The 19,763-nt window shown below is 36.5% G+C and overlaps 3 protein-coding genes across 3 annotated transcripts; 2 read left to right on the top strand and 1 right to left on the bottom strand.

The window, feature by feature from the left end:
* The first annotated feature begins 1,215 nt into the window (after positions 1-1,215).
* On the top strand, positions 1,216-4,053 carry gpx9 (glutathione peroxidase 9). Its single transcript, XM_066693841.1, has 5 exons — positions 1,216-1,444; positions 1,709-1,802; positions 2,275-2,405; positions 2,767-2,897; positions 3,657-4,053. Exons 1-5 carry the CDS (start codon positions 1,265-1,267, stop codon positions 3,718-3,720), a joined length of 600 nt encoding a protein of 199 aa, XP_066549938.1. The 5' UTR covers positions 1,216-1,264; the 3' UTR covers positions 3,721-4,053.
* Positions 4,054-5,480: 1,427 nt separating this feature from the next.
* hif1an (hypoxia inducible factor 1 subunit alpha inhibitor) lies at positions 5,481-16,398 on the bottom strand. Its single transcript, XM_066693837.1, has 8 exons — positions 15,985-16,398; positions 11,868-12,118; positions 11,120-11,268; positions 10,655-10,800; positions 10,262-10,368; positions 8,846-8,909; positions 8,349-8,459; positions 5,481-7,946 (listed from the first exon to the last, which is right to left on the bottom strand). Exons 1-8 carry the CDS (start codon positions 16,165-16,167, stop codon positions 7,890-7,892), a joined length of 1,068 nt encoding a protein of 355 aa, XP_066549934.1. The 5' UTR covers positions 16,168-16,398; the 3' UTR covers positions 5,481-7,889.
* Positions 16,399-16,487: 89 nt separating this feature from the next.
* ndufb8 (NADH:ubiquinone oxidoreductase subunit B8) lies at positions 16,488-18,825 on the top strand. Its single transcript, XM_066693842.1, has 5 exons — positions 16,488-16,624; positions 16,981-17,107; positions 17,555-17,654; positions 18,120-18,275; positions 18,653-18,825. Exons 1-5 carry the CDS (start codon positions 16,537-16,539, stop codon positions 18,743-18,745), a joined length of 564 nt encoding a protein of 187 aa, XP_066549939.1. The 5' UTR covers positions 16,488-16,536; the 3' UTR covers positions 18,746-18,825.
* The last annotated feature ends 938 nt before the right edge of the window (positions 18,826-19,763 follow it).

The following is a 19,763-nucleotide window of genomic DNA, read 5'->3' as shown; positions in this document are numbered from 1 at the left end:
AACTGCCTTCTGCTACAGCCAAATATTGCACATTTTGACTCATCAGTCCAGAGCACCTGCTGCCATTTTTCTGCACCTCAGTTCCTATGTTTTCATGCATTGTTGAGTCGTTTGGCCTGGTTTCCACGTCATAGGTGTTTTTTTTTTGTCTTCCACAAAGGCCACTTCTGACCAGACTTCTCCGGACAGTAGATGGGTGTACCAGGGTCCCACTGTTTTCTGCCAATTCTGAGCTGATGGCACTGCTGGAGATCTTCCGATTGCGAAGGGAAGTCAGCATGACGGGTCTCTCATCTGCTACAGTATATTTCCTTGTCCGACCACTGCATCTACGGTCCTCAATGTTGCCCGTTTCTTTGCACTTCTTCAAAAGAGCTTGGACAGCACATCTGGAAACCCCTGTCTGCCTTGAAATGTCTGCCTGGGAGAGACCTTGCTGATGCAGTATAACTACCTTGTGTCTTGTTGCTGTGCTCAGTCTTGCCATGGTGTATGACTTTTGACAGTAAACTGTCACCTTGTTAGCTGAGTTTGGCTGTTCCTCACCCAGTTTTATTCCTACACAGCTGCTTCTGTGTCAGTTAATGATTGTGTTTCAACCTACATATTGAATTGATGATCATTAGCACCTGTTTGGTATAATTGTTTAATCAGACACCTGACTATATGCCTACAAAATCCCTGACTGTGTGCAAGTGTACCTAGAAGAATTGATGCTGTTTTGAAGGCAAAGGGTGGTCACACCAAATATGGATTTGATTTAGATTTTTCTTCTGTTCACTCACTTTGCATTTGGTTAATTGATAAATATAATCTATTAACATGTCTATTTTTGAAAGCATTCTTAGTTTACAGCATTGTTTCACACCTGCCCATTTGCACAGTACTGCACATTTTGAAAAGTATTTTATGGAAACAACATGCTTGAATTAACTAAACTAACCAGGCTTCAGTTAGAATAACAACCCAATATATTGAATTTGGAGAATGTTGTAGTTGATGTATATTTGAATTAATGTGTTTACTGATTGAAATTGGAATCTGAAAAGTAGTCACGGCACCTGCCCATTAAAAAAAAATAGTGAAAACACATGACACATGAGATTTGCACACCTATGCAAATGCTTGAACAAATAACTGTCCAGTTCACCTCAGTGTGAAAGAACAATAGAAGCAACCATGCTGAACAATTGCTGACCAAACTGATACAAACCTAAAAATGAAGAGATAGGCTCCATAGGCCATATGGACATTTGTGCTGCACATGATGGCTTTTCTACCAGGAGCTCAGACACAATCTCCTTGCTCCACAACTGCAGGGAACTGTGTCTATGATTTCACAGTGGAGACCCTGCAGGGTCAGCCTGTATCACTGAGGAAATACAAGGGCAAGGTGCTGCTCATTGTCAACGTGGCAACTTTCTGAGGGTCCACTGTAGAAGAGGTATTGGTTTCTTTGTGCATAAACTTACTGGGATTTGAAATGGTATCTATGGTTCATTAGAAAGATCACAAGTTCTGGCAGTTTTATGCCAAACAACAGGACATCACAACAGTCCTAGTACAATACTACAATTAAACAATTCTATTTATATTTGTGGCCAGACATGTCTTTTCAATTGCTGTTGAAATTCTTTTATTCAGGAGTAATTCTGTACATGTATTCTGAATCAGGTTGTTGTTTGTTGTTTTCTTGCACCTAATACAGTACCTCCAATTGAATGCACTCATGGAAATGTTTGTCGGTACCAACTTCATGGTCCTTGGATTCCCGTGTAACCAGTTTGGTCTCCAGGATCCTGGTAAGAGCTGTGTCAAGGCATCCTCAAACACGTAGGAGTGTTCAAAAGGCAGTGCCTTCCATTTTCCCCTTCCCTATTTAATTTGTATTACTTGCAGGATGGTGTACTAAATGTTGAATGTTATTCTGCATTAAAAAAAATGTAAATGCCCCATTAGAAGTTTTTAATTGACATATACGTAATTGGTGGTTAATATGATGCACCGAATCTTTGTGTTCAGTTTTGTATAACTGTGTTGTTCACATGTGTAAAACATTATTCTAACTCATCTGTTACATATTCTGCCCAACTTACATACATATTACCTCCATAAGTTAATTATTCAATAATTGTACAATAGTTAATAGCATGTCATACTTTGATTAAAAGATCAATCAGTTCATAACTTAAATGAAAGGGTAAAACTGCCATCTACCCCTCCAGTTCCACAACAAATGTATACCATATACTGACCTCCTTTTTCTTCTTTTAGAGGAAAATCATGAAACATTAAATGTCCTGAAGTATGTTAGGCCAGGTGGTGGATTTATCCCCAAGTTTGAGGTGTTTGGAAAAGTGGAAGTGAATGGACAATATGAAGATGCTCTCTTCACATTTGTAAAGGTAAGCCATTCAAACATGCCTCATTATATTAAAGACCACAGACAGGAAATGTAACATTCCAATGTTGTATGTATAAAAAAAAAAAAAAAAATAGCTTTCATGCTTTACTCACTTCCATGTATAGTACACAGATTTCATTACAGTAAAAACTATGCACTTGAAAATATTATTTCCAACCAAGGAAAGTGCATCCCAATTGCACTTTATTATTTCTTATGAAAATCTTTTTACTTTTTTTTATTATCGTAATTATTATTTATTAGTAGATGCCAAGGGCAACTTACAGGTTACAGACAAGACATTTTAAAGCATTACAAAAGTGCAGTATATAAAATAACTTATTGTATTATCCACACTGCAGGATTTGTGCCCTTATGTCAGTCCTCTAATTGGAGATCCCAAGAAATTCTACTGGTCTCCTATTAAAGTGAGTGACATACGATGGAACTTTGAAAAGTTTTTGATCCAAGCTGATGGAGTTCCATATAAGAGGTGAGCTAGCTGGAACTAGAGCAGGATTGTTGGGTATATAAAAATAAATAAATATATACCTTAAAATAATGACAGGACATGCTTTGATTGAATGTAGCTAAACATAGTTCTGCATTTTGCATAAGTGTGAGCAGCTGATGTTTTATTCATAAGTCTTTGTGGACACTCTAGTGGTGTGCTGTGATAGATAAGGCATGAATTCAGTGGATCATTGACTCATTCCTTTAAAAAAGTAAACCTACAGCTATCACTTAAAAGGAGGTAAGACTTGTCAATGGTTTGTTAATATTTGAGAAACATGTTGCTCAAATTAATTAGCTGGTTCCAGTAATAGGCGGATCTTGTGACATCCATTTTTTTTTTTTTATAAATCTTAAAAAATAGTTTCTTAAGACTACATTGTACTTGCCAAATATGAGTTTACATGCATTCACCAGCTTGCTTAAAATAAAGTTTCAATTATTTTTCATGCAATCAATGCTTTTTTTTTTCTATCAAGACAAATGCAGTCACCTGATTCAATTAACAAGGCACAGAAGACGCAACATACTGAAGTATAGCCAGTTCAAATCAATCCAATTTAGTGCTTTTTGCGAGTCATCGCTTCCATCAAGAAACATCTGTCGGTTTTTAAATTTTAAAGGGATGACGTGCAATCGCCTGAATGTAGACCTTGTCAATGGTGTCACAGCAGCCACTTTTACATAGATACTTGCAACTTCTTGGATGTCTACTAAAATGAAAATTCTTATTTTCTAGGTATGAGGTACACACTTCTTTTAAGGAACTGGAGAGAGATATTGCACATCTATTGAAACCCTGAATTAACTCCAGATATCATGTCCATGTCTTCCAAGGATCAAACAGGAATGTCAGCCTTTTACACATGGAGAAAGAATGAAGATCACTTAGTAAATGCTAACTTGCACCTGAGGTGTATCTGAAGTGGTGAGAGAGAATGCTCTGTGATTTAGTGCATTCACACAGAGCATTACATCTTACCAGTCTCTTAAGTGTTGGCTGGCTTTTCAGTTATTCAATAAATTATTGTGTTTTTGAGATCCCCTGGGACCTTAATGAAAATGTGTTGTAACTGTTCAGCACAAATATAATTAAATGCATAATCTGAAACAATAATCTGCTGCACTTTCCTTTATACTACAAAATCTGGATTGACTGTAAAATGGATAAGATTCTGTGGAGTTAGTGTCTAAAGAAATGTCAAAGATTTTTGAACTAGCAGTTTCTGGGTCGAATCTTGCAGAGCAGAGGCTACGGAAGGGTTGGGAAACAGAAAAATGATACCTTGTTTTTTCCAAAAGCATAAATTCTGAAAAAATGATTTATGTACAAACAGTTTAACAATTTTGTTTCCCCCAGACATCCATAGAAACCGACAATAAGTTCAATTCAACACGGAAATATATATTTTTTTAATAATAAAATAAATCAAAAGCTATAGCACCAAGAATTGTCATGAGCAGCAAATACAGTGAGACTCAAAAGATCTTGATCTTCTGAAGCAATAAAACTGTTTGCGATGATAAATAAAAATGTGCGATAAACAATAACAAGCACAGAGAGGAGTTTGTTCTCATTATTGTCCCTGTACTAGGAATATAATGTAAACTAGATTTACTCAAAAAGTTCCATTCCAGGATAGTGGTAAAACGCTATCTAATCTTGACATGGAAATGTGACTCCAATAAAAACGAAATATTAAAACCAATCCCTATTTATAAATATCAAGAATGAAGAAACACACCTCATTCAAAAAGAAACATAGGATTTATGAATACACAAGCTATTAAGAGGGCCAAAAGAACTCCTACAGGCAGTGCATTGACCACTTTAATAACTTTGTGGTTTTTTTTTTACATGCAGCATTAATGTATATATATTCTGTTCATACAATTGTCAGTAACTAATTCAAGACCATTTGCAATACCAAAAATGTAATGAACAAAAACAGTGTCAATAAATAAAGCCTCCCTCCTACGATTTATATAAAAACACACACAATAAAAATAGAGACAATGCTATCTTTACAGCATTTCAACAAAGGGTATTGTCTCTTATTATATTATTATTTTTGATTTCTTAGCAGACAGCCATGTTCAGGTCTATGAAAGATCAGTATGCCAGTGCCCCAAAGGGAAAATACACAAACTTTGGCACAGTAAACTGCTAAACATTTGGCTTGAATGGCTGAATTGTTGTGTTCAAAGAATTTAAGAGCATAAGGCAATAAAATCTAGTCTAGTAAAATCAAATTAAGTTCATGCTTAAAATGCTGAAAATCTCTCAAATGCAGGATTGATTGTTGACCTCAATTTCATATTCTATTGCTGCATATTTGAAGATATGGAGGTTAAATTATAGTTAATGGAAGGATTCCTTTTCCTTGTTTTGCACTTTGTGGGGGAATCGTCTATAGCTTTAGATAGAACAGACAACTACCTCAAACTTGGACAGCTTTAATTAGAAAAGAAGGCTAGTTTGTACTAGTTAGTAACTATATATTTTGGTATTGGTCACTGCATAACAATTCAAATGAGCTTAGGATCTCATCCAACAACCATATGCTGTTTTTCAAGGCTTTAATTCTTTAAATATTGATACAGAAAACCAACAATACAAACATTACAGTTCTTGGACTATAAATGAAAATTGCATAACGCATATTGAAATGACAACCACCCAAAAAGCAGAAGTTTATAATTTTCCGCACTGTACTTCCACACCTCTCCAAGATTCAGTACCGATATTGCTTTGGTAAAGTTTTTTTTAAGCCTTCTTCAACACTGAAACGCATATCCATGCAGTTTCTATTAAGGCAGAACTTTTTTTTGCTTAATGTTTTGTAGTTATTGTATTTCTGAAATCTACATGGGTAGTCTGCTTTATATTTTAGTTTTAGGGAGCATAGCATACATCTGAAAAAGCACTACATAGTACAATGTCAGTTAGTTTGTAATTATTTGTTAGTTTGTAGGTACTCCTGTTGATTGATTAACATTAAACAAAATTAAAAGCTGCAATTGGAGTTCCAACTAAATGAATTGGATGCAACTGGACACAATTACCCAGAAAGAGAGAGAATAGCTTTGCAGATCCTTTTCCCACTGTTCCTATGAAGACTCTGGAAGATTCTGGATAACACAACACTTAAAATGAGTGGTAGAAAAAATACTTTACATGAAAATTTAAATTACATGAAGATGACAGGTATGTTTTTTTTTCCTTCTTTGAATATAAATTCCACTTACCATTTAAGTCACAGCTGGACTCTGAAATAATTTCCCTTAGATCAGGGGTGTCAGACTGCAGTCCTGGGGGGCCGCCGTGTCTGCTGGGTTTCGTTCCAGCCCAGCTCTTGGCTCCTTAATTGGTCTAATTAAACAATTAACTGGATGACTAACATTTCTCTCCAGACTCTGAAATGTTCGGTGGGTTCAATGTTTTGAGCCATTGGCAATAAAAATTAAATATGAAAGTTTTTGATAAGCCTACCTAAGTGAATAATGACATTAATTAATTGGGATCTTCTGTTGGAACAAAAACCACCAGACACTGCGGCCCCCCAGGACTGGAGTCTGATACCCATTCCTTAGCTAAAAAAACCCATAAAATGTTAAATTTACCATGTGTAAATTAAGGTCAAGTGTTTGTGTACCATATACAGTATAATTAACCAAGATTTTAATTACAAAAGGCCAAACCACATACAGTAAATAGAAGTTTACCACATTAAAGTATATAAAAATTACAAAAACACAAAAATTGACAAAATATTTATAACCTACAATTAATCAGCAATAATTTTACTTGAATTGATCAACCCCGAAGAATTTAAAAACAGCACAAAATTCCTTCAGTTACACCCTGGCACAATGCTGTTCATACACCTATATGGCATGTGACGTTTTAGTTTAGTTCACTTCCTTAAAACCTCTTTTATAGGGCAATAAACATAAAAAAAAGAAAACAAATATATTTATGTAAATGTATATTCTTCAAAAGTTCTGAGCATTTTAGAGCACCAGTCTAATGTGACGTTTAAGCCGACCTTTCATACCTGTATTTATTTGGAGAGTAAGATTTCGGTATTCTCAGAAGTCTAAGCTGTTACAATACTGTGCTACTGTCTATTAAAGGCCAATACTTTGCTACTACTGCTTTTCCCGTCATTTCTTCACTTATAAATCAGCAGTGCAGGCCACAGAGGCACTGTATTACCTTAAACTTTTCAGGCTATTTTGTGAGGGAATATCAGGTGCAAAATAGGACTTTTTGTTTTTGCCAATTGCTGGACTGTTACATTTTCTTTAACACTGAAAGAGGGATGTAACCTTGAAGATGATCTAGAGTAAGGAATATCACACGTGGGATATGATTCAACACTGAGGACAGAATATACAATTCTTTTTTGTTTTGATAGTCATGGCTGGGCTGGAATAGGAATAAGATTAGAGCTTATTTTCTGTCACATCAAATCCACAACTGGGTAACTATGACATGCATTACATTTCCTTAAAGACAACCTTTTAATTCTTGGAATAGTTCACATTTCAAGACTCGGTTCACTTGAGCAATTACGAATTGGGTACCATTAAGCATCAACAGATATAATGTAGGTCTTCCTTTCCTTATTACCTGTCTTTAGCTGGTTTCCTGAATGACCAATCACCGCAGGTACAAACCCATGCTGTGTGTATAATGTTCAGCAATGAAGCTCCCTAATGGCACGTATTAATGTTACCAAAGTGTCTTTTTATAGGCACAGAAGCACACAGGAGGATCCACACTGACATTAACTGGTAGATGATCAAAGCAAACTGGAAGGTAGAGAGAAGTTTCCAAGGTGTTTGAGTGCTGCCATGCAGTACTAGCACCACATCTCTCTCTCACACACACACACACGCGCACACACACAGTCATCTCCAATGTCTCCAGCATAAAATCATAAGAAATGTCCCCATCCAGATGCCATTAACTGAAAGTCTGATCATAACGCCCTTTGATCATCATGTTTAACAAAGGCCCAACCTGTGGAAAAAGAAAAGAAAATCCCTTACAGATTTGTTTTATATTCTTACCTGCAAACACAGACACCTCAACAGTGTCTGATGTAATTATGTGAACTTTTCCACAGAGTGATGAATTAACGTCTGCAAAGTGTACAACATCTTACATAGATAATACAATTACTAAGAAGTTTACATGCATAAAACGCCAATAAGATTTTAAATAACTCAGAATCGATGCACTCCTGTATATGATGTGTGTGCTGGCTCTCTCTGTGTCACTAATACCTCCTTACAAGTGTGAATGTAGTTTAACATATAGTAGCAAGACATTAAGTAACTGTAGTGCAACAAAAATATCTGAATGGCATTAAATATTGTTGGGAAACCCTTCTAATACAATTACTACATGTATTTTCCTTACTTCTTGTGGATCTCCTAGAGCCTCTCCCAGCATCTTCTCTATATTCCTCATGATAGCCACTTTCTGATGAGCTTTCAGTGGGTACTCTATCCTTTTTGGAGTGGGTGCTCCCTGCAAAAACAAACACAGTTTTCAATTATAATATATATTATTATTATTATTATTATTATTATTATTATATTATTATAACAAATGCAGGTACTTATGAAGTTATTATTTTATAACTGAGCCATTTGTTTTGCATATCACATCTGCACTGGGCCATCTAGTATTAAAGTTTACATTTCGTACCTGCAGGCTTCAGTTTTTTTTTTTTTGTCCATTTATTTATTATTTCAGTAATCCAATTTGTACCACCATATAAAATAAAACCTACCAGATCTCAAATGGACAAATTTGGATTAACAACTTTAAACTACTACATATAATTGAGAATTGTCCTGGGCAGAATCTAAAACAAGTTACTAATGTCAGGTTAAGAATTGCACAGTACATACCTTGTACCAGAAGTTTACTGTGATAGTAATTCCTCCATGTAATAAGGACTCAATGTGATGCCACCTAGAACAATTTAAATACATGCGTTTCATTGTGAAAGAATGATCTTATCTTATATCTATGTGCAAATCAACATTTTCAGCCACCATTGTTATTTGATGCTCTGCATAACTTCCCTACTGGGTATTTCCCAACACAATCTGACTCGTCTTACTGGTATACTTAGAAATCAGAGGAGAAAACATTACAAAATATTCCAGATGGCACTGTAGGCACACAGAAAATAATTAGCTTGTAACAGCTACTTATTTAAATTTGTATTAGAAGGCTGAAGAATCTCTTGATTTCCACAATTCATGTACTGATCATAATGTACAAGAGCTCCCATTGTGAGGACAGCCCCTCCGAGGTCAACAGGGAAAGAAACAGAACCTAAATCAACACACGAGCAGCCACGGGGAACAGGACGAAACACAACATCTCACTAGGAACTACTAAATATTAAGCAGCTGGTTGGCAACATTTTCTCTTCTGTTTGCTCGAGAAGTCAAGAGCCAATGGTCTGGAAGAGGGGGCTGTCACAGCTGGATCAATCTGACAGCCCCGTCGTAAGTGTTGGAGGCTGGGAGATTCTGACAGTTGGCACTGCAGGGATTGTTTCTCCTTTGGCAGACGGCCAGCCCAGCAAGTGTTACTATATCTTAAGTCTATATATTGTGTCGGAGTCAATTAGGTTTCATGCTGCTGTCATGGTTGCGCTGCCCTGGGCAAAATACACTGAGCTGCTGCATAGACTTTGTAGATAAAGCGCCAAGAGAACCATTATGAGCTTCTTACATTAAAAATAAGGCTTTGTGAAGGGATCTTTTAGAATATCATTTGTAAATAAGACACATTTACAGCCAAGTGTGGGGGTGGAAATGTGTTGGAATAGCACGTGACATTCAATTTAGATACAAATATCACTTGCGTCTTACTTTAAAATGTCACAGTGACATTTTAGATACCATAAATTAACTCTGTCAGGTCATTTATTAATAAAGGTCCTTACAGGGTAAACAACTTTTGATTTAGCTAAAGTCATGCAAAAGCAAAAAAAAAAAAAAAAAAACTGAATTGGTCATCAAAGTGGCTGACACTGACCAATGCAATTCTCTGGCTTTGGCCCTTTACCTGGGCTCTTTAACTACAAAGCTTTCATTTGATAACAAATGGCTGAGCTATGGGTAGAAACTTTAAAAAGATTGAGATTGTGAGTTACCCATTTACCAACCAAAAGCATATACATTCAAAGCAATTACACATAGAGATAGGATAGGAAGAGAAACAATTACAAGGTGTTATGAATAAAAAATGCTCCATGTAATAAAAAAAATAAATAACTATGAAAAGCAGATGTAATAAAGGCTTCTCACCAATACATTGGGATGTACAGTACATCTCCTGGGCCCACAACAGTTTCATAACCAATTACATTTTTGAAATTGGGAAACTTGTTATAGTCAGGGTTTTCAAAATCAACCTAAAATGACAAAAATGACAGTTACAAGATTACTTCCCCCACCCTGTCCAACCCATACAAATTCTACATTGATACTTTAGATTATTTCCACCAGGTAAATTCCAAAGTAACAATACTTTAGTCACGGATGTTGGGACTCTTCAAACCATGACAAGCACCAGGGTCCGAAGGTGAACGCATACAGACTTTCAGAAGCACTTACATTTGCATTATAATATAAAGTTCTGACTATACTCCATATATTGACTTCACCTGAAGAGTTACATCAACTGCACCAAGATCTCACCTGACTCTGCCGATCACAGGGGTGATGGACTGGAAATGGGTAAAGCTGGTCAAACTGGTCAGGAGGAAACAGTATACAGCGCTTATAGCCTTTAATTTGTGCAAAAAAGTTCTGTTGTTCATCATAATGTGCTGGAGTAACATTTCCTACAAATAAAAGGGAAGGAAACTGACATTAGGACAATGGAAACATACATCCATCTAGATTTTTAAAGAATTTAAATGGCAAATTAACACTGAACAGGAAATAAAGAAAATTAAAATAACGCCTATAAACATCCTCCTAGGAAGCCGACTTAAAATGCAATGCTTCTTAAAAATATTTGTATTCAAACCATTCAAATGAACCAAGGTACATTTATTAATCGATTACGCAGATAGATCCATTATTTCTTATAAGTAATTATTTACTTTCTGAATAGCAGACAGCGAAATTCACCAATCAAATGCAACACTTTGTTTGTACCTTCCATGCCTATGAGAAGGAGGTTAGATGTTAGCTGTCCCCAGTTTCGTTTGGCCTGCTGTTTGTTTATCCAGTTCCAGTTAAATCCCAGAAAATCCACCACTATTTTCCGTCCTACAGTGTCATTCAGCGTTTGCTGCAGATAAACTCTGAAATTAAAACATATCATTTTGAGAACACGTTTTCTACTTCAAATACCATTTTTCCCTTGCACGAGCAGACTTTACTTGTGCTGCCTATTTTGGCGACAATTCCTTATAAATTTTGCATACTTATTCTAAGATTTTGCAAAATCAGGCATTTGTCCTCCTTTTATCACAGACAAAAATAATTATAGAATTGGCAATGCTAAGAAATCAATATGGCACTCATTCTGTAGCATGTGGGTGCGTGAGACAGAAGAGTAAATCTGTAGGTTAAAATGGTAATGTGTTACTTGAGAATGTTTAGTTATTTCCATGTCAAGAATGATATTTCATGTCTCCACACTTTTCACTGACTCACACACCTGCAGAAGTCTGATACTGTTCTCGTGCTGAGAATGCTTCTACAACACTTTTTCAAAGAATTAAAAACACATGCCACATTAAAAAATTTGGGCCAATTATGCATTCATAGGTTATATAAATTCCAGAAGAACTTTTGTATCATGATTTTGCCCAATGTTAGTGGAATCACAGAGAACAATGAATAGGTCTATAGCTTAACATTAAAAGCATTTCAATGCAGTTCCCTAATGATTGATTACCTCTCATCTCCTCCTGATTCTTCCATTTCCCGCATCTTGTCCACAAATTCTGAAAATTTCATTTCTACACGTCTTGACTTGGGAATAAAGTTTTCAACGTTGGACATTTTCTTTTCGTCGTAGTACAAGAACTTGTGATTCTCGGCGATGTACACAGAAAAGTCTCCTCCCCCTATGTTCTCCTGCAGGTAGTTCAGATCCCATTTGAGAGCTGGGTAGACAAGGTTTGTGTCTGTCAGCACCACTGGTTCCTGGAAACAAAGAATGTGTCCAAAACATTAAAGGGAAACTGGATTTAGAGTAATGGTTTATCACAGTCTTGGAAGGATGTTAACAATATAGTTTGAAATAGCAGGGAAACAAAAGAAAGTAGGTAAATGCAATAGAGGGTCATTGACCAACGTGCACCTGGCTACAGAATGGTCCACTGACCCACATAATACATTACAATGACGTTCCAACTGAGCTCCATTAAAATATCATGCATGACTAGAAAAACATTGTACAATGTCAAAGTTTCTGTACCGAAAGTGCCTCCAACCAAAGAGAACATGACTCACGCTCACCACGGGAGATTGCTCAGCTGCCAAGGTATTGCAGCGTGAATCATGAAACACCTTTCTGAACAACCTGACGCTGCCAATTGCATTTTACTGCACATAAGTATATATAATGTCTCATTTAAGAAAAAGAAAACACTTAACTGAAAGTAAGGCAACATTTGCATAACATAACAACTTTATGATGTTGACACATTTTTACAGGTAGGAAATAAAATCTAAAGATATGAAGCGCAGCTTTTCCCTTGAACAACGCCAATCAAAATGCCAATCTAGGTGAATAGATATTTATTTCCCTTTTAACAAGACCACTGTAATCAATCAGAAATAAAAAGCAAATAGGGATATTTTATACTATGTGAAAAATAATAAAGAAATCAGCCCAAATATCTGAATAAATTTAATCAGGTAAATATAATCTCAACCACTGTCACTAAACAAAACTCTACAATTAACTGATTTCCAAACAACCACAACACGATTATCATATTCATCGTTGTATTACAGTAATATTTACACCTATTTAAGTCCTAGCAACAGCCTGAATCCCAAATCTAGCCAACAACGCAATTTGAAGCTAGGCCAATACAAATGTAACCCTTAGGCCTATTTGATAACTAACTATAATTGTAGTGGAAACTATCCAAATTACTCAAAATAGTGCTCTCAAAACAGCCTATACGTTACCAAAATCATTTCACGTTCATGTGTATCCCTAATAAAAACATTATGATTTCCAGATTTCTTATTTTCCAGTTTATATTATTACAAATACAAATGTTGAGTGAAGACTGGGTTAATAATGAATGACCCTAACATATAAATAATATTCAGAATCTTTAATCTGGACTGTAATACATTTAAATCAGAATTATGATGCTCATCATGATGATTAATAATAATAAACTGTATTCAATAGAATGCATTACTGAATACTGCACTTTTCTGGATTCAAAGTCCTAAAATACTAGCAACTTGGAAATGTACTGCAATTCATGTCTCATGAGAAAACTACATATAAAATAAGTTTCTAGATGAGGGATCAGTGCAGTGTCTAAATGGAAAAGTAATCAATCATCTTATTTTTAAACACTAACAAAAAAAGTACATATACATAACCTGTGTTAGAGGTTTGAGTCAATCAATTCTGGGCACCATCTACTGCAGACTGCAACACAGTATTAAGTGCACCATTAGTGTTTTCTTTTTAAATCTGTCTACATATTATAGGTTCTACGATATAATGATACAACTGTAAATAGTACATCTTCATTGTATGATCTTCAAGAAAATAATATATCAAGAATTAATAGTCAATGCAATTAGGAGATTCATTGTGAAAGTGTTGTTCAAAACAGCCACTCAGCTGTACAACTTCATGCTGCATTTGAAAACACGCAAACACCTGTTTTGACACACATCGGGACGAAAGGGGAAGCTTTCAGGATTGGATGTGAATAATAAACCTCCTGCCATGCAGAAGTGGTGGTGGGTTTTGGAAGCAGACGAGAGCAGGGCTACGTGACTGCAGGCGCGTCCGCACAGTGTGAACACGTGGGGTAACCGGAGTGCAGCACTGCGCACATGCGACTGCACACACCGCACACAGGAAACTGCAGCCGGGCCACACAGCCGCAAACTGCATTAACGCTGTTCGCCTCTCTTAATGCACAGGTGACGACAGGTACAAAACGGGTTTCAAATCGAAATCTAGGGTGATAAATGTAACAAATCGCCCACAGTTATGCAGATTTTGTATCAATGAGGTTACAATATACGCACTTTGTCGAATGTCCCCGAATCCATGGAATATGTTAATTCACATCACTGCGTTCCAATTATACGTCATGCAATAATACCAGCATTACTCCCCATTAGCAGGCAAATAAGGGACCATCATAATTAGCTAACAAGCAAATGTAATTAAACTATTTAATGCTGTGTTATCACTATGGAACAGAACCTAAATGTAAGTGGAACTCTTAACTCCATTATTAGACTTTCTACACACAACAATACTGTAAAAAGCAGCTGGCAAGACCACTTTCAAATATTTACCTACAGACGTCAGTTCTGCCCACATCACTCTAGTCAAATACTGCTTTTCAATTTGCAAGGCAGAAGCTAAGAGAAATGCACAGCTGCAGCGCCTGGGATATCACAATACAATATAAACTACCATTCGGGAATAACATGCACATTGAAGGATCTCTCTCTCTCTCTCTCTCTCTCTCTCCTCTGTTAATTATACACAAATTGTGTTGCAGCTGGAGAGGGAGAAAGTAACTATTAGTATTGCCCCTGATGAAAAATAATGTCTTAAAAGTCTACTATGTGGAAGAAGGTTTTGAGGGGATATTGGAGGTGTTTGGAAATCTGTAAAGGCAAATATTGTCACTGTTTTCTCCATTACATTGCAGATATGTACATTCAGTTTTTTAGATGGTCACACCAATGAAAAACGACTATTAGAAAGCTCAACACAAAATGTGCCAATCTAATGAAACAACACAAGCTGTTACAGAAGTTAAAATGTATGAAGTTAAAGCTGTGCAGGGCTGCAGAATACATGTGTTTCTCATTAGCAGAAACTGTGAATGAGATCAGTTGAATTGGCCTGTATTTTTGCATTGTGTAACATTTCTGTGTACTTCAGTGCCACTTTAATACACATGATATCTGCCCTCACAGAATATTTCACCTCCTCAGCACACAGACAACTAAATGGCATTCTTATTAAAGTCTTTTTATTAGCTTATATGTTTTGATGCCATATATTGTGATGGCTCTAATAGGTAATCTTCTAAAATGAAGCTTACTTTCTGACAGTGTTATTCCAATTATGTATATTGTGCATTGACATGCATTTATCCAGACCATAATGTAAACAATGCATCCGTACTTGCACAATTGTACCCCTGACATGCATGTCCTGCATGATCCTTCCTTGAACCAAATCATTCCCTCTAATTTGAAAATAAAAGCAACTACAGGACCTTCAGTAAATCAATTTGTAATGTCACACAAGCCAAAAGATATATGGAATAAAAAAAACAAAGTGCTTTCTACAACATATGCTGGCAGGTGTTTAATACTGTTAAGGCACAGTCCTATTCAGAGAAGGATAACTAGATGTTAGGAAAATGACAGGTGATTGTTTTCTCCTTAGTGTTGCACTGTGCCTCTCTCATCATACTGGAAACAATTATATTTGGCTACCACGTAGGTTGGTAATTAAATAATTGAAGTTAAATCGAAGTGAAGGCGGATGTTGGAGCCAAGCTAAAAGTTATGGGCTCTGCAAAAAAAGACGAAAATGAAACCCTACTGGATCCACATAAGAATAACGTGCATACAACACACTTGTCATACGAACCTGTTTAAAAAGCAGATTTGTGAACTACGAATTGGGAATTAGGTGTGACTGACTTTCGGTTTATTAAATAACCTCCCGAAAAAACGACAACTGCAGACCGACCCAGGAAACCCAGCCTGCACAGTATCATTTCGCTTAGTCTTGAACAATCAATCATGAACACAAACAAAGATGGAAATACCTCGTTGTCTATGAGCAGCTCAGCCCGGGGGTCGGCGTGCGACATCCGGGGGATGGGCCGGGTTTGGAAGGGATACTTGCGGAGCTGAGAGGCGTCCCAACCCGAACTCTGGACCTCGGAGGGATCGGTACCACCCTCGGTCCCCGCTGCCTCTGCCTCAGCCACCGCAGGCGCTGCCTCCATTTCTCGGCGCCGAAGACAGTGGTGGTCTCTATGAATTGTTTTAATTAAACAAGTCTAGTCCTATTACGGATACGATGACACATTTATTTAACAAATAACATTACAACTGGCCATGCAGGAGCAATAGCTTCCCACTGCAACGCCAGAAGAGGAGACTGTAAACACAGGCAGTGCCCAGAGAGGTGGGAACCAGAGGACAGCGCCACCTGCAGCCCTGATGGAACAACTACACGTCTGAATAACAATAATAATAATCCTATGACTTTTTGATTGAAAACGCGAACCTTTCTTCTTCCCGTAGTTTGTTTTTTCCGCGCATGCGTATGCCCGCCTCTAGTGTTGTCTGGAGTGCACAGACAGTCGGTCAATATGGCTGCGTTGGGCGCTCGTTGGGTCCGGTTTCTTTCCAAAGGGAAAGGGCCGGGACTGACCGGACTCCTTTCTGGGGCCAGGGCAGGTGGGTTTGTCTGCGTTCATCTTATTTCAGACGTTGTAATAAGCACTGGAGCGAACTGTTATCAAGACGCACAGAAACGCAATACGTTGCAGTGTTTTGGTGAAAAGGGAGCTTTAACCTTGGGATTGCATTGGAAATAAGATGGTTTACCTAAGATTGTGTTCTTTGGTAACATTTAGATTTAAATGAAAGCAACGAGCTGTGTGAACTTGTTATTATATATTTTTTCAATCTGTGAATTATCGGTGTGTAGCTAGAAATGTATGTCCATTGTATTCTGTCTGTACAGAAAGAAAGTAATCGTTCTTCGTATATTGTCTTGGCATTCAATTATTTCTGCTGTTTATCTAAATCAGCCTCGGGCATCTCTAAGGATACACTGCCTGGACCTTACCCCAAGACCCCCGAAGAGAGGGCTGCAGCCGCCAAGAAGTACAACATGAGAGTGGAGGATTATAAGCCATACCCTGATGATGGCATGGGGTACGGGCTGCATCCACTCCTCTGGGGGCTTGTCATGGTTTTGCATTAAGCACCATCAAACTGACTTTAAATTACTGTTTCAAACTGGTGTGAAAGCTCCATTGCTCAATTTGAGATGCTTCTGCGAAAAACAGGGATTATCATTCTCAGATTTGTAGACATCTTCCAATAACGGCTTCTTGCATGGTTTTATCATTTAATTTCTTTGTGTGTGCTTTATAAATCTATACATTTTATTGGATTTATCTCCAGAAGCTATAAGAACACTGTTTCTTTACCGCAAGGATTCTGTTTAAAAAATCTATTTGGATAGCATTATTCCTTCAAAGAATTTTGGACTGACTTGTATTGTAATTTTATAATGTAATTCAATAACTGATTTTGCAAAGCATGGATTTTCAGGCTCATATTTAATATCTAATAACGTTTAATCTCTTTCTGTATCAGGTTTGGTGATTACCCCAAACTCCCTGATCGATCGCAGCATGAGAGAGACCCCTGGTATTCTTGGGATCACCCAGACTTGAGGAGAAACTGGGGAGAGCCGGTATGTATATCTGCAATCTTGAAAAATCATGAAAAAGTACCAAACTGTGTTTTAATGTCAATTTCTTGGGATTATTGGTGATTATTTTAAGAACTTACATTTCGATAAAGCTAATAAAGGTTGAATAGTTCTTGGATGTGTTCACATTTGCTTTGGATATACACACACACACATTTTCTTGGAATGTTTTGGGAAGTTGTAGGTCCTTGGTTTGCCTCTAAAAAATTTTCTCTTTAAAGTCTACAATGCACAGTTTCCTTTGAAATTAGACCTCTTACATGTAAGCATGCAAAACATTTGCTCACTTAACTGTTATAGATTTTTGTTTGGTGAACTGGAATTGCAGAAAGTATATTTAATGTGAAACTTGGTTAGAATAGAATAGAAATGCAGTGCTGTTTTATTTTTTTAATTATATGTTTCTAAATGAGATTGCTAAGGATGCACGTCTGCTTTTGTTGTCAGATGCACTGGGATTTTGACATGTTCATCAGGAACCGAGTGGACACGTCTCCCAGCCCGGTCCCGTGGCACACTATGTGCAAGCATCTGTTTGGATTCATTGGCTTCATGCTCTTCATGTTCTGGCTTGGGGAGAAGTTTCCTGCTTACCAACCTGTGGTAAGTTTCAAATTGGGGGAAAAAATAAACAATATATAGGAAAGAGATTGTTTATTGTTTTACCCCAATTCTTGCAATGAGCAGAAATCAATAAGTAATTAATCTGTATTTAAGAAATGTGCTAAATAGCTGTTGTTTATAATAGAATAGAAGTGTAATGTAAGTTATCAAGTGTCATCAGTGAATTCCCTCTATATCAACTTTCCTTGAATTTCTTATATGTGTTTGTTATACAATTTATGCAATGTTATTTATGATTTATTTTAAGATGTCATTCTTGTTGTAATTTCCCTGATATCAATAAACACATTTGAAAATAAATCAATTTGTGCATAACCAAAAATAAATGTGTATATATATTGTTTCTTCTTTTTCAGGCTCCTAAACAGTATCCTTATAATAACCTGTATCTGGAGCGAGGAGGGGATCCCAGCAAAGAGCCAGAAGAAGTGAAACATTATGAAATCTAATCTCTTAAACTATTACTTCATTGTATAGAATTTGTGAATATGATTGTTATTCTAATAAAAATTACAAGATGACCAATAAATACATGGTTTTATATGTATTTTTTAGTTTTAGGTCCTACATTTGTTGAAATTAAACCACAGGTTGTAGGTTTATGTTTTGTGTTCATACCCCATACATTGAAAATATACATGAGGTTTTGTGTTGGCAACTGAGGAACTTGCAATATATAAATCAAAGACGACACCATCTTTGTTAAACCAGTCCTGAAATGAATGGAAGTTTGAATTTCCTAGGAACTCAAAACTCGAGCCAAGCCTGAAGTCTAACCCGAGTCTGAACTTCAAAGTTAATAATAGTTCACAATTTAATTTAGCGAATTTAAAAAAGATGGACAAATCCTACATATGTATCTATATGCTTAATTAACCCTAATCAACTCTTGTTCAAAACTCAAACCTTAACTGAACCTAGCTATACATTTAACTAAATAATATAATTAAAATAAATGTGGGTAGTGTTTGCGTTACATCTTACAATTAGCTTGTAAGGTTGTAGTATAAGGGCTGGATTTAGTCGGGATGGGATACCTCACTTGATGTCACAATTAGTGTTTGGATGGTTTAATTAGGATTACAATTACAGAAGGGTTATAGTTTCAGTCTGGCAGATTTAGAATTCCTTTTAAATTAAGACTTTTAATTAGAAAATAGTTTTAGGAGTGTCTTGAGCTCAGATTTAACTGTTGGTGTTTTTTCTGGAGAGCACTAAATCTGGATCTAAACCCATATAGTAAACCTAGTACAAATATAACCCTAACAATAAGCAAATTCTTACCTGGTATGAAGAACAAATAACACCAATAAGGTGGTCAGTGATGCCAACCTCATTTTACATGTCTAAAAAACACTCAGACGGCAAAAACTAATTAATTGAAATCACAATTCAGAAGACATTTATCAACAAAAGATAATTCATCTTATGAATGGATGTTTTACTCTGTGTGCGACCTTCCTCGAA

Source organism: Amia ocellicauda, chromosome 20, assembly GCF_036373705.1.
Source record: "Amia ocellicauda isolate fAmiCal2 chromosome 20, fAmiCal2.hap1, whole genome shotgun sequence".
NCBI classification, from domain to species: Eukaryota; Metazoa; Chordata; class Actinopteri; order Amiiformes; family Amiidae; genus Amia; species Amia ocellicauda.
Note: the sequence above shows the minus strand (reverse complement) of the source record. Positions and strands in the feature narration are given on the sequence as shown.

Bases quoted from the DNA above. Each gene is read 5' to 3' on its own strand.
- hif1an (XM_066693837.1), bottom strand. From the start codon at position 16,167: ATGGAGGCAGCGCCTGCGGTGGCTGAGGCAGAGGCAGCGGGGACCGAG. The intron at 10,801-11,119 runs GTACAAACAAAG...TTTTATTTGTAG, and splicing joins CCTTCTCATAGGCATGGAAG to GAAATGTTACTCCAGCACAT. The intron at 8,910-10,261 runs GTGAGAAGCCTT...AAATTGTTCTAG, and splicing joins CTGTACATCCCAATGTATTG to GTGGCATCACATTGAGTCCT.
- ndufb8 (XM_066693842.1), top strand. From the start codon at position 16,537: ATGGCTGCGTTGGGCGCTCGTTGGGTCCGGTTTCTTTCCAAAGGGAAA. The intron at 16,625-16,980 runs GTGGGTTTGTCT...TATCTAAATCAG, and splicing joins CCTTTCTGGGGCCAGGGCAG to CCTCGGGCATCTCTAAGGAT. The intron at 18,276-18,652 runs GTAAGTTTCAAA...CTTCTTTTTCAG, and splicing joins TTCCTGCTTACCAACCTGTG to GCTCCTAAACAGTATCCTTA.